General features: G+C 36.1%; 1 protein-coding gene across 3 annotated transcripts in view; it reads right to left on the bottom strand.

Moving 5' to 3' along the window:
* Positions 1–6,884: 6,884 nt before the first annotated feature.
* The window catches only part of Sym (symplekin scaffold protein), a 55,660-nt gene continuing 47,378 nt past the window's right edge, over positions 6,885–15,166 (bottom strand). For 2 of the 3 annotated variants that reach the window (XM_069830804.1, XM_069830807.1), the window contains exons 20-22: positions 14,250–14,336; positions 10,916–11,020; positions 6,885–7,109 (exon numbers count right to left, since the gene is read on the bottom strand). In XM_069830804.1, the coding sequence (XP_069686905.1) occupies positions 10,937–11,020; positions 14,250–14,336 (171 nt within the window). In that variant the 3' untranslated portion in view covers positions 6,885–7,109; positions 10,916–10,936. Of the gene's footprint in view, positions 7,110–10,911; positions 11,021–14,249; positions 14,337–15,166 lie in introns of all 3 variants that reach the window. The other variant, XM_069830805.1, reaches the window with a different exon arrangement.

Below are 15,166 nucleotides of genomic sequence, written 5' to 3'. Positions count from 1 at the left end.
CATATTCTCATTTTCTTCCTTTTCAAGACCTTGTAACAAGCAATAGAGGCAATTACAAAAGCCAAATCATCATCTGAGTCCATTGTCCAAGGTTTGAAAATAAGACACTATCTACATTAAAATCTCATAGACTGTTTATGGTGGACTACGCAAAGAAAGTCAAGTTTAACATGTTGAACAGTGTGGACAAAGGGTTAAATGAAATTAGGATTAACATGTTGGGATGTTAATGGTAAACAATTTAACATGTTGTTGTTAAATGTTTAATAGTGGAGACAAGCCTTAAGAGCCTTGCAAATGATACGATGGGCTGTTTGTCTCCACTTTGCAGAATCTGCAATCCAGGTTTCCTTCAAGCAGACCCATACTTTTCAAGTATTTTTTCACAAGAACATGATTCGTGAGAGAAGCTGTAATTATACTCAATGGAAGTCTATTGCACTTAAGTAGGTTTTCAGCTCTTTACTTATAATTATAGTCCCATAATAAATAGCTTTCCCAAACTACCAGAATGACTTCGGACACCATGTTAAAGAGAAGGCACTCTCACACATCCATTCGAGCTATGAGTGATATAATGGACCTATAGGTGTTCTCACTGGAAACAGCAATGAAGATTTCCGAGCAAAAATCATGCCGATCTTGACCTACAAAATACATGTGGTGTGGAAGCACTTGAAGAAAAAAGATGTAACAGCATGGGAGAATGTTAAATCCACGTACCTAAAAACAGCACTAAGGGTTTCGAAATTTACGCCATTCACACATATAAAATATATTAACTCGAGAATCCTTCCTGATAGAAGATCTGTGCACCATCCTACTCCTGCCATCTACAGACATTTATGAGAAACTACTTGCCAAGAATCTATAAAAGAATGGGTTGCAAGGAGTACTGTCCGTCTGAGTGGTTATGTCACAGGGTTATCAAAATGGGGGAAATCACGTGACTTATTTAACAGAGCCCTTTTCTTTAAGTTATTTTAGTAAGACATCCTGCCACAAGCCTTTACAGAGGGACCAGCAGAAAATGGTGGAGGAAACCAAGATGCGACATAACCATTTGGATGGAAGGTAGTGAAATGCATTTCATAACCACTTCTACTCAAAACCCATCTTTACCTTCCCATGGTGCAATCTTTTCAACAAACGACACTCTGGGGACCAAGTCACAGTGGTATAATTGTTCCATCATAAATGAAAATGCTATTTCAGCATACTGACCTGTCATGGCATGCATAAGTATCCCCTAAGTGGTGAAGAGGGGATATGGTTGGTGGAGTTGTCTGACAATCCTCCTGGCTAAGTCATATGAACCCGCTAACCAATGGCAGCTGTGGTCCTCTAAACATTTGGAAGTTGTGTGTAGGTGATGTACCACCATGACATAAAAATATGATGCCTACATTAAAACGGTTATACCAAAAGTATAAAAATAACTGATAACCATCTGATGAAACTTAATAAAAGGATGGTTTGTCTGGTAATGAAGGTGCTCACCGTCTTAAGAAGAGAAGTAAACTCTTACAAAACACCATGTCAAATTTATCATTTCCATGAAATGTAAATAGATACAGTACAATCCAAAGCACAAAAGAACAGAATTTTCTTTCATCTCTCAGAAGATAGTCAAATCAAGTGGAAAATTCTCCATGTGTATCTCTAGTTAAAAATTTTTCTGCCTCTTCAGATAACTGTTAAAGCGATTATGCAATCCATTTTAAACTTCAACGTGCATCAGTTCGGTTCGATTTGTTTCCACTAGATGTGAGCAGCAGAAGTAGTTTAGATTCCGCTAAGTGGGAGCGGGCCTTTAGAATGACTTACTTCAGAAGCTAAGTAAAATTGGGGCCGAGGGAAGGTTCCGTATTGTAGATTTATGACATGTAAATGAATGCAAGCAAAATATGCCCACCATTTCTCTCACCCACTTCAAAATTTGGAGGTAGCACAAAGATCCTATACCAGTGGCGAAAGTACATATGGACTCCTCTCACACTCCACCCATAATCCATACCACACCAATAATAATAAGGAAAGAAACTGAAGGAGGTCTTAAAATATGAATATTTGATAACATAATATGCAATGCACATGAACATCCGACTCAAGATTATGAGAAGAAAACGAAGTAGCACAGATATACAAAAATCAGCTTTCCTCAGAACTGTGCATATACTAAAAATATCCAATGTGAAATGTAATTTGTATACTATGTAAGAATATCCTAAATATGTTTAAATATACAATAAGTAAGTCAAATAAAGGTATACATCCAGGAATTTTAACACTGTAGTATCATATTTATTCGTGCAATTTCTGTTCTCAAATAATTTCCCCTTGAAAATATTTTTCAGAATTTTATTTTCCTTGTGTTTTCCTTCTGCTTATATTATACAAAATTGGGCATTCCTGTTCCCTTCAAAACAGTCTTTCGTAAATATTGCAAGCATCGAAAATAATAATAATAATAATAATAATAATAATAATACTAAACTGCCCCCCATTGAGGGTAGCCCTTACAGATTCAGTATATCCTCAAAAAAAATTAATATACATATGTACACATAGATATTAAATTTTAAAGAAGGGAAACAAAGAAAAGGGCATGAAAAATTACAATTGCTATTAATGTGGCACCATGTGATTAATTAGGATTTGGCAGGATTTTTTTAACCAATTATCACAATGTCATCCCTCAGAGATGTTGGCAGAGCAAACTGCCGTCGAAATTCTTTGAAAAAAGCTGGTATAGTCCTTCGAGCACCTATGAGCAAGCCGAATACCTCAACGTGAATTAAGGCATATTTCAGCTTGAAATAGTTGACTGTAGGCTCATAGATCGACTTCTTCTCAAGGTGGACCTCGGTTGACTGATGACATTCTACTTCAAAATGTATCGTGGGGTCCACAATGATGCCCTGTTTAGTGTCAGCATTGTACGCTAAAATATCTACTCGTCTCGTTGACCCATTTTCAGCTAGACAGGAGATTTCTTCTTCTACTATCCAGCCCTTATTTCTTAATGCGGCAGCAATTTTAGATCTTACAAGATGATGTCTAGAGTTCAAGAGCAATCCCTGTTCACAGAATCTCAAGATGTGTGTAAAGTTTCAATCTCCGGGCAGCCATGTCTGCACCGGGTACCGTCGAGAGATCTGCCGGGAATGGAACGAACAGCTGCTAAATTTGCTGTCATTTTCAGGCTAGATATGGGAAACCAAAGGTCACTGTTATTCATCTGTTTTATAATGAAAAACTTTTGTTTCCTCTGATTAAACAAAAGATGATCTGTATTTGTTGTCTGATGATAGCAGAGCGTAAGATACATACGAGTATACATTTTTCTTTACATAATTAATAAGTTAATTTTGATACGAATACTTTACACTCTAAGTTAATGCTATGATCAGAGATTAGTCAAGGTCAGGCTACAGACATTACAGAGGTACAAAGAAAGTCACAAAATTGCTCAGAGGTACAAAGAAAGTCACAAAATTGCTCATGATTACTCATATTTTATATAATTATATTTATAGATATTTAGTATTAAACACTGATTTCATTAGCACATGAATTATTTGATGTTACAACCTCAGCACTGTCCAAGACTTGGAATTTTATTTTTTGCCTAGCCAAGCATAATGGACCAATAACCTAAGTAATCATCTCAGGTGTCATGTGATAAATCCCTGATGCTGAAACATTAGGCCTATTGTAGTTGAAAAACCAGAATTCTTTTTCAAACAAATTCTGTTCCAAGATCCACAAAATAGACTAACTAAGAATAATTGAAACATCAGTTTGCAGAAGTAATCCAACCCACACAATATTGGAACTGAGAATATGCATTAAATGTTGTTGTTGCTGTTTCAATGCCTTGCATCTAGCAATGAAGAAGTGGCATTCGCGCTCTCCAATACTTCTGGGCTACAGTGTCTTCTGCAGATAGATGCAGTTAAATGTCAATTTTTTAAAAAATCCAATAATACTGCAAAGATAAAGCAAATCCAAAATATACATGGGATATGGAAAAACAAAGTTACATGTTTGAGCCAGTATTAAAATCTTCCAGATTGGTGGTTCCTTCTGCCAAATGTGTCTTCCTTAAACTCTGAAAAAAATTCTTATGAGAAATGGTATTTACCTGGCAATTTACTTGTAGAAGAGCAGGAACTATTTTCACAGAACTTGCATGCACTTTTACATTTCTTCATGAACTTTTCTTCGTCAAAAATTGAATTTTATTTTGGACATTATTCTTCAGCTGTTCTATTGTAAAAGCTAATTTTACAATTTAAAATCATCTGCCAGATCATTTGGTTGGAAAACTCGAACTATTACAATCAATCAATCTTCTTAATGTATTCAGCAGAATGCTGATAACTAGAGAACAAATTTTTATGTACTGAAAGTAAGTATTCCAACTAACTACAGTTATAAACAAAAAAGCAATACCCCTACCATGGTATAAATATTGATGCTAAGTTTAAAAGTAGTAGCCAATAGTAGTGAATGGCGCGAATTTAGTTTGCTATTCAATTCATGAAGTTCGCGCCATTTCAATATAATTGGCCACAGCTTCCACTGGGCAGATTTAATGAGTGGTGTTCGCTTTTCAAATGCAAGTTCAGTTGAACTGTCTGAACCTAACGGTTACAAATCATCAAGCGAGCTTCATTGGATCCATTCTCCAGTCTTTATGACCCAGTCCTCCTCTTTTAGATTTCAGAGTATTATGAACATGGCCTTAAAACGATTCTGAAGTACACCACATCTGCTCAGATATACTTACTTACAGGCTTTTAAGGATCTCGGAGGTTCATTGCCACCCTCACATAAGCCCGCCATCGGTCCCTATCCTGAGCAAGATCAATCCAGTCTCTTATCATCATATCCCACCTCCTTCAAATCCATTTTAATATTATCTTCCCATCTACGTCTCGGCCTCACCAAAGGTTTTTTTCCCTCCGGCCTCCCAACTAACACACTATATACATTTCTGGATTTGCCCATATGTGCTACATGCCCTGCCCATCTCAAACATCTGGATTTAATGTTCCTAATTATGTCAGGTGAAGAATACAATGCGTACAGTTCTGTGTTGTGTAACTTTCTCCATTCTCCTGTAACTTCATCCTTCTTAGCCCCAAATATTTTCCTAAGCACCTTATTCTCAAACATCCTTAACCTATGTTCCTCTCTCAAAGTGAGAATCCAAGTTTCACAACCATAAAGAACAACCGGTAATATAACTGTTTTATAAATTCTAACTTTCAGATTTTTTGACAGCAGACTGAATGATAAAAGGTTCTCAACCGAATAATAACAGGCATTTCCCATATTTATTCTGTGTTTAATTTCCTTCTGAGTATCATTTATATTTGTTACTGTTGCTCCCAGGTATTTGAGTTTTTCCACCTCTTCAAAGGATAAATTTCCAATTTTTATATTTCCATTTCAGGCTACTCGGCCTAATATTTGTGAGAAAGACGACGATAATATTTCCATTTCATACAATATTCTGGTCATGAGACATAATCATATACTTCGTCTTTTCGGGATTTACTTCCAAACCTATCTCTTTACTTGCTTCAAGTGAAATTCCCGTGTTTTCCCTAATCGTTAGTGGATTTTCTCCTAACATATTCACATCATCCACATAGACAAGCAGCTGATGTAACCCGTTAAATTCCAAACCCTCTCTGTGCTCAGATATATTGTCATTTTTAACTTCCATCTACTGATAACAAAGTCTACTGTGGTTCAATTAGGGTAGAAAACTTTTACTGTTGGGAGTGTAAGAAATATGTTTTCTTTAATACCAATATCCATTTCCTCATTCAAGAGTAATTTTGAACACCACCACCACCACCACCACCTTTGATCAATGAGTACCATGAACCATGAATAAACACTACAATGAAACCCAAAAATGAAGGTAGAAACTAGTGCATAGTCGAGAGATGGTTGTGGTATTACTAAACTTATCTTCACATAAAATGAGTTTCCTGCTACTAGTAGTATTGTTATTATTTTTACTGCTACTGTTACTAATATTACTACTGACACAGTTTGCAGTCCAACCTGAAAAGCTTTGGCCATCCACTCCTGACATCCTTCAACACTCTTTGTTACAGCAAGTGGGAAATCATCTGCACTTCCGACAGGAAGTATGGGAACATGATGCATACTATTTCTCTTTGTTGATGAAGTACACAAAGCTTCTTGCCTTGCAGTTTAGGAAATGGAGTAGAACAATAAAATTAGTAAATTGAACAGCAATACAAACCTCACACAAATTGTATCTAAATACTCAGAGGTAGATTTTAAAACTGACATAAAGAGAACATTTGAATGCAAGAAAGTAACTTATCTGAATGAAGCTGATTGGCTATAACTCGCATTGCTACTGTGTATCCTGAAGTTTTCGTCTTGATTCCTGCAGCTGAATATACACATTTACATTTAGTGGGAGCCCTGTTCGTGTGTTCAACATGGCACAAGGTCATCACAACACAGGACAAGCATAAGAGAGGAGCAGTACTTACGAAAGAATAATACACAGGATGGAAGGTGTTTAATTACAGTTCTTTTAAGGTACGAATCCTAATCATATTATGAATGGAAAAGTCCCTACCATCTTTGCACTTGGATTTCCCAGAAAATAAATTTTTATCCCTTTATCTTTTTAACACATTCAGAAATACATATTGTGGCATCCGTCTGGAATATTCTGGTCGCGTCAGGGAGTTATGCGCGCATCTGGCGAGAAGGAAGGTGCGGGGAAGCGGAACTCAGGCTTTGGTGGGCTTGTAGCACAGTACGGGGCGAGGGGAAGGAAAACTGCGGTCCCAGCGCAGAGCAGAAGTAAGGAATGTAACTTGTGTGACAGCAGTATTTATTGCCGATCCTCACATCTTGTTGCCATTGCATCTTCATGGCACTATAATGTACAACAATGGTCGATTTCTACAGACAATTTTCGATAACTTGTTTTCATATTATTTACATTTGTTTTAATGGCAACATCTGTAAGGAAATAGATTCAGTGCCACGAATATCAACAACTGGTTGTCTTCTTCAAACTGTGTCTAGATGCTGCAATTCTGAAAGGGAAAAATCAGCATTACTTTTCTTATAAATAAGAGAATATACATTGTACTGTGAATTATACACGAAGTAAGAAATTTCAATAGGGATGAGACAAAATACAACTTCGAAGTAACCAGTAAATATTGCATAAACTTATATAAATCAATATCAAGTGCATATTTCTTTTAACAAATCATATGGAGCAGTTACAGATGAATTCTATATCCCTTTGCTTACACCAGGAACGTTCTTGGATGAGACAAATAACACAGAATGAAGATGACAAGGCTTTCACATTTACAGGGTGATTCAAAACCTCTGCGACAAACTTTGAAGGGTGATAGATCTAACAATAGGGAACCCTTTTTGTTAAGCAACCTATGTCTTTTGACTCGCTGTTTCGAAGTTATCGTTAAAAATATTTTTGAGTGGGCGTACGTCAACATATGCAAATGTGTGCACCCCTGTTTGTTGAGATGTTTGTAAGAGACGAGAAGGGTTGTTGTTCTTTGTTTACATTTAATGTTCAATACCTTTTCCTTTCAGTTCAGTGTAATCATCAATTGAGAATGGCTGTCTACGCGGTCTTCCACCAATGCGCCGGGGACGAAGAGACCCATCGTCTCGAAGGCGCTGATAAAGTCTGGCAAACATTGTGTGGTGAGGGTGATTTCTGTTTTGAAACTGTTGTTAATACATGCGGAGAGCTCTTCTTCTGTTTCCGCGAGCCTCCCCATAACACATTACCATGTCGGCTAAGTTTTAAGTTTGTTATTTAATGATGCTGTATCAACTACTAGGTTATTTAGCGTCGATGAGATTGGTGATAGCGAGATGGTATTTGGCGAGATGAGGCCGAGGATTCGCCATAGATTACCTGGCATTCACCTTACGGTTGGGGAGAACCTCGGTAAAAACTCAACTAGGTAATCAGCCCAAGCAGGTATCGAACCCGCGCCCAAACGCAACTTCAGATCGGCAGGCAAGTGCCTTAACTGACTGAGCCATGCCGGTGGCCATGTCGGCTAACTCGGGAAAAGTGTAGATATCCATTCTCAATTGATGATTAGACTGAACTGAAAGGGAAAGGTATTTAATATTAAATATAAACAAACAACAACAACCCTTCTCGTCTCTTACAAACATCTCAACAAACAAACAAACAAACAAACAGGGGTGCACACATTCGTATACATTAACATATGCCTGCGCAAAAACATTTTCAACGGTCACTTCGAAACGAAGCATCAAAAGACATAGGTTGTTTAACAGAAAGGGTTCCTATTGTTAGATATATCACCCCTCAGAGTTTGTTGCAGAGGTTTTGAATCACTCTGTATAAATGATAATTCTGTGCCAACTGTGTATCTCAGGCTTCTCAAAGACAATATGAAAGATCTTACTCAGAAAAACATTTTTTCAATGTGTATTATACAGAATACGTAGAGGTCTACTCGGTACGAAATTCTAAGGTCCAGCCCGATTTGAACCAGGCCTGAACTCGACCCAAAACCCAAGATTAGCTTGATATCATTACCCGAGCCTGACTCGAAATCCGAAGATTAGCAGATAAAGCAGAGACCAGGAGCCACAGGGGTCAGGAACAGCTACGAGAGATATCACTCCAGTAGGATCATGAGAAAAAGTACTATACCAGTCTCCTACGTAAAACAAATACCAATGCTTATCTATGACAGAGTAGACATGAGACAAATGCTGTTACAAAATATGAAGTTGAACTATACAATAAATCATGATACCGGTAGTCTACTGTTCCGGATGGGTGTCGGATAGACATCTAATTGTGTATGCATTGAAACCTTCGTATTATTTTTGATCAGTATATATTTTGCGGAAAAATATGATTTGCGCTTTTTTGAGGCCTGATCCCAGCCCGGACGTGACAAGCATAGTAAATTTCAACATGAGCCCATGCAGACCTCTAATACAGAGTCTAAATGGTATAGGTAGGCCTATGAAAATGTCACAGGTGATAGAAATCATATTCCTTAACAAGAAATTCTAATAAACTTTCCAAAAGTTAAGTCTTCAATTATTGTTAGTTTTTCTAAACATGTTGACTTCAAATGTTGGACTCGTAAATTATAGATAATTGCAGACAAATTACTGTGATTACGAGAAACTATACAGTGAAACCCCGATAAGACACTGTTTAAGGGACCACATGTAAACCGCATATTAGGGGGTATATTAATTTTGACTTATATAGTCTACAGTATCTATTAGCATTTTTATTTATTGAAATACATGATTCATGAAAGGTAATACAGTATTACTCTATTATGTAATTACTGTACTGTATGTCAAAGACATTATAATACAATATGTACTGTACTTAATTCTTTTGAAGAAAAAGTCATTTATAGTTGTTTGCCGTGTGTGTGTTCTCCAAGTCCTCATGTTTACCACACTTCACTTTCCTGCTCTTACATCCTCCCGACATCACAGCTGCAGTGATTGAGTGGCGATTTTTTATTATTGTCCTTAATGTCGATGATGGGGTTCTTAATGAATCAGAGAATTGATTCTGATTAATAGTATTGTTTTCATTGTACTTTCTTAAGATTTCCAATTTTTCCGAAACAGAAAGCGCTTTTGGTTTAACATTGTAATCACACTCACAGACACTTCAATACACTAAAGGACAACAAACTGACCAGCAAAAATTTCCAGAATTTTATTATGCCCGAGTGAGGAATGCTGTTTGAGAGAGAGGGTTAGCAAGAGGGTGAGGTATTGTAACTGTATGTAGGCTTTAAGCACACAGGTAAAGGATCGAATAAGAGAGCGTAACAAGAGGGTGGGGTATTGTATAGTATGAAGGTTTAAGTGCGCAGGTAAAGGGTCGAATACCAGTATTTTTAGATTAATGGCACCAGTGAGTTCAACGTCCAAAATGTTTCATTGCTGTTCCAGTACATTGCTGAAAATTCATCGAAAATATTCCACAAAAATAGCGTATTATGCAGTACTTGAGCGCAATAAATGGGGTATTTTATAAAGGCATTTTATATGAAACGTGCAGGGATCAGACAAAAAGAGTGTATTACATGGGATAGCATAATAAGCGGACGAGTCTTATTTAGGTTTTACTGTATTAGGACATTTTTTATGTAGACTACATCTTTCCCCATATTGAGTATGAGTACCCGTTCAGGGTTCCATGGTGAAACAAAAAATGACACAATTTCAAATGTTTACTGTAACAATACTATGAACTACAGTCGAATACTAATATTATTAGTAGTTAGGCCATGACCCAATGTAACTTGTGTGACTGACCAATGACACCACCTCTCCTCGCTATGGGCATGAGGATGCTGAAATTGCATATAAATTTGGCAGTGTCACACAGTCTCTATCAATATCTCAGCACTGAGAACAGCTAAAGTCTTGTGCAACCACTCGTTTCGTTTGTAATCACGAGTTCTACAATATTAAAGTGATAACAGACACATACGATACTCCTTGTGTGAAAAATGTGTTGAGATTTAGGAATGTTGTTTCATATGAAGAGAATACTGTACATATTGTATGCCATTCTCTTATCATAGACCCATACTCTTCATTTGTAAATGAAAACAGAAATGAAACATTCATTCTAACACACAACTGTAGTTTCATTCTCGAAATTGAATTATTTATCCGTGATATAATGCAGAATTTTTTTTTAGGAACATGAACTCATCTGTAAAATTTTTGGTGTATGTTTACTTTACCCCTGTATAATTCCTTTCTACCTTTTTCTTTTTTTTAGGTAAAGAACTACTAAATCATTTGTAAAACTATTTTTACCAACTTCTGAGATTATTGCTCCATCTCAGTCCATGCCAGGAGGTGCTGGCTCAGAACGAAGCTCTTCAGATTCCTCTTTGATATCTATCGTCAGTTCCGTTGGAGAAACCTGCAATGATACATCAAAGTTAAACACATATAAAGCAAAGCATGTACGTATTCCAAATGCAATTTAATACAGTTTTTACACATTCCTAATTAATTTGCTGTTGCTCTTAATTAAATGATTTTCATGTAACATGACAATCAAGACAATTATCTTAATACTGATCAACTGATTGCTAGCTGAGACTAAGAAATAAAATAATACCTCTGATAAATAATAGATGACAGGAAAGGGTAACGAACAGAAGGAGTGAATTTTGACGTGGGATTGGAAATGGTTGGCAAATTTCTCCTGTAGCTCTCTTATTGAGGGAAAAGTACTGTTTTTTTTTTTTCTGTAAGTCTGCAATATGGCCCTATCAATTTCACTACCCTTTCAATAGAAGTCATGCTAAGAATTATGGTTCTTATTTATTTAGTAGGTTTTTGAACTATTAAGACATACTGTACATAAATAAGACCACTTAATATGCACTCAAGTAAGATCAAGTCCAGTTTTCTGGCTTTCACATAGAAAGAACACTGTTTATAATCCCAAGGAAAATACTTGATTTCATTTATACATTGTATGGTTTAAGTACAGACAGATCAGATGAGGTCTGGACAGGAGTGACTGATTTTCATGTAACAATGACAATCAAGATATTTATCTTAATACTGATAAACTGACTGTTAGCTGAGACTAAGAAATAGAATAATACCTCTGATAAATAATAGATGACAGGAAAGGGTAACAGATAGAAGGGGTGAATTTTGACATGGGATTGGATATGGTTGGCAAATTTCTCCTGGAGCCCTCTCACTGAGGGAAAAGTAGTTTTTTTTCTGTAAGTCTGCAATACGACCCTATTAATTTCACTACCTTTTCAATAGAAGTCATGCTAAGAATTATGTTTCTTATTCATTTAGTAGGTTTTTGAACTATTAAATGACATACTGTATATAAGAGCACTTAACATGCACTCAAATAAGATCAAGTTTAGTTTTCTGGTTTTCACATAGAAAGAACACTATTTATAATCCCAAGAAAAATACTTGACTTCATTTATACACTGAATGGTTTAAGTACAGACAGATCAGGTGAGGTCTGGATTAGAGTGCCGGGGTTTTCACTGTGCGCTGCTGACACACTCGTGGCAGAGAATGGATGGTATAGAATTGCAGTGATAAACCACACAAGCATCCATAATGATAATGCAAGCATGCACATATTCGTCCTGGCTCGTGTCAAGGTTAGTGAATCAGTCTCTAAGTGACTGGCAAGTGACCAAGTGACATGGTACATACAGTGTATTATACAGTATTTTGTTGTGCATTTAAAGTGAAAGTGTGAATAACTATAAACTATATAATGGCTAATCAAATGTTTTCAACTGAACAACGTGTATTTATGATTCATATGTGTTAACCCAATCTGCCAGCCAAGTACGAAGACGATTTAACAAGATTCCCAAGTGTAAAAATTCCATCATGTACAGTAGGGGGGGGGGGGGGGGAACCAGACCGACCCTTGTAGCTGATTTCAGAGCCTTGTTCACAGTGACAGCACGACAGACTGGTAACTAAGACTCTCGTGGTTCGAATCCTGCCTGGGAAGAGACTTTTTTTTTTTTGTTCCTTATTCAAATTTATTCCAAATACTTTTCGATTGCAGCGATATTTTACTACTTAATTAACTTATTATTCCCAGAACATGAATTTTACCAGCTTATTTTCTAATGGCTTTCGAAATGTGCTACGTCAGCAGTCGAAATTACAACAATTTCAATAGATTACTCGCTATCTTGTGAATGCGGGCGTGACATGCGCAGTGGCTCATTTCGGGGACTTTGATTATTCTGTCGGTCCGGTTTTTTTGCCACTACTGTACAAAAATCCATAATCTTCATAATAAATTTCAGGTCAACGGGAAGTGTTCAGCCTAAGAAACAAAACAGACAATGTAGGGTTCTCACAAAAGAAACATTACATGATACTGGTCATTAACTGAAACAGTCTCCTAAAAAATCACCTAGGCGTCTTTCACTAGTACGAATTTCTTATGACTCTGTATCGTTTTTCCGAGAAAATCTCGATATCGATCTTTTGCATCATAATATTTTCCCTTAATTTAAGAGAGAGTAAAAACGAAGGGACCAAATAAAAATAAAGCATAAGAGCATAATAATCTCACACTAACTAAATAGTTTTGAGAATTACACTGCTTGTGGAATCTCTCTCTCTGTATTTTACCTAACATCTTGGGTACATTTCAATGTACCAACAAATTCCACAATTTGGGACATCTGGCCGACATCTACAGCTGATCACTAGGATCCAGAATACAAACCAGAGATTAAATTAAAAATAAAATACAATATGATTTGCTGAGAGAATACAGAACAATGATCAATACAAAAATAAAGTATGATTTCGGAGAAACATGAGATGAATGTACAATGAAGAGTAATGAAATGAAGTAAAAAAAAAATATTACGTAGTGTTATACAAGTGATTGTGTAAAATGGATAATAAATCTCTCAATACCATTAGACAAATTTTGTTAATGTCCTCATTAGAAAATTTAAGAGAAAGGAGAATGGTTTTGGTTAACTAACTTAGTCATTCAGCAGGAATGTGAAAATATATGATCAAAATATATGATTTTGACGACAATAGTTGGTAAATGAGAGTAGATAAAACAAGCGTAGGCACCATAATGATTACCTAGGTACAGTGTGAGAAGACTGTGAACAGAAATTGAGACTAAGGGTCCCTTACAGGGTAGGCCTGGTCCACAATAAACTGGGAAAGGAAACAACTACAATGAGAATGGAAAAATGATTAAAATAGTATATTTAAATGTGAGTATTCACAATTAATGAGAAGCTTGCCAAAGCCCGGGAACAGGAACGTTCTTTGCTGTTCTAGTTTCTGATCACAGCCTATTAGATTCTTTCTGTTGTCATAAAGCTACTTGGTCGTCGTATATTTTATAGCATGGAAACCTTGACAGAAGTTCTTCATCCATCGTTTCAGTACAATCATTATCTATATAGGCTGCATGTGTATATGTGACAAATTACTATGTGAATTGAATTCTTAAATATTTTGGGACATAAATTTGAAGTTGGTTAACTTGTGTTTATGTTGGCTGGCTTGTACATATTGTTATTGACATACACATCGATATGCATTGTCGTTTCCATTCTCGTTCCTGGTTTATTGTGGACCAGCCTTTAGATAATACTTACAGCCTCCATTTTCACATCATATTCGTCCATATGTGGCCGTCTGTTTCCCAGCAGAACATCCATTATGGACTGAGGAATATGGGCACGCTGTAATCATATAATAAAACATAAATATTAGTGCATAGTATATTCACACACAAAGAAGAAGCTAAGAAAGAACACTTACTAAACTGAAAGTGGAAATAATTATTCCAACACTGTTATATCCTTTGCTTGCATGGACACCTTTCTGCTTGGGCGAAAGATCTATCTGAAGGTAGAGGGGTGCAGAAAAAATAGCATTGGTTATCCATGTTTAGATAGGTTTTCTCTATTCCTCCATAATTTAGAAGCACCTTATTACTAGTACAGAAAATAAAGGGAAACTATTGCACCAGATCATTTTTCCCCACAAGATTAACAACAAGGCATTCTAATGCTGAATGTTTCGTAAATAAGCACCATACAAAATCCTTGCAGATGGTACTGATATCTGAGTCTTAAGACATAAGAAGAGTGTGGGCTGGAATGTTGATCAAATTTTGATGTAAAGGAAAAGAATTCTTGTTTCTAAAATACATTTATAATACTGTAAGGTATCTGATCTTTTTAGGTACAATATTACAATTTATAAAAATAATAATAATAGTGAACTGCCCCCTATTGAAGGTAGCCCTTACGGACTCAGTATATCCTCAAAAAAAAAAAATTAATATACATATGTAAACATAGATATCAAATTTTAAAGAAGGGAAACAAAGAAAAGGAAGTAGTTCTTGTTCATATGAACCATGACTCTGCTATGTTACACTGGTCAACAGCCATTTTACACCAGTCATAAAACTAACAAATTCTTACTAATTTCGACTTCCTGAATTAAAAAATAACAATCAAAATGTTCCATCAGTTCGGGTTTTCGAGATGCACAATATAATTCA

This window comes from Periplaneta americana, chromosome 7 (assembly GCF_040183065.1).
Source record: "Periplaneta americana isolate PAMFEO1 chromosome 7, P.americana_PAMFEO1_priV1, whole genome shotgun sequence".
In the NCBI taxonomy this organism is placed as follows: Eukaryota; Metazoa; Arthropoda; class Insecta; order Blattodea; family Blattidae; genus Periplaneta; species Periplaneta americana.
Note: the sequence above shows the minus strand (reverse complement) of the source record. Positions and strands in the feature narration are given on the sequence as shown.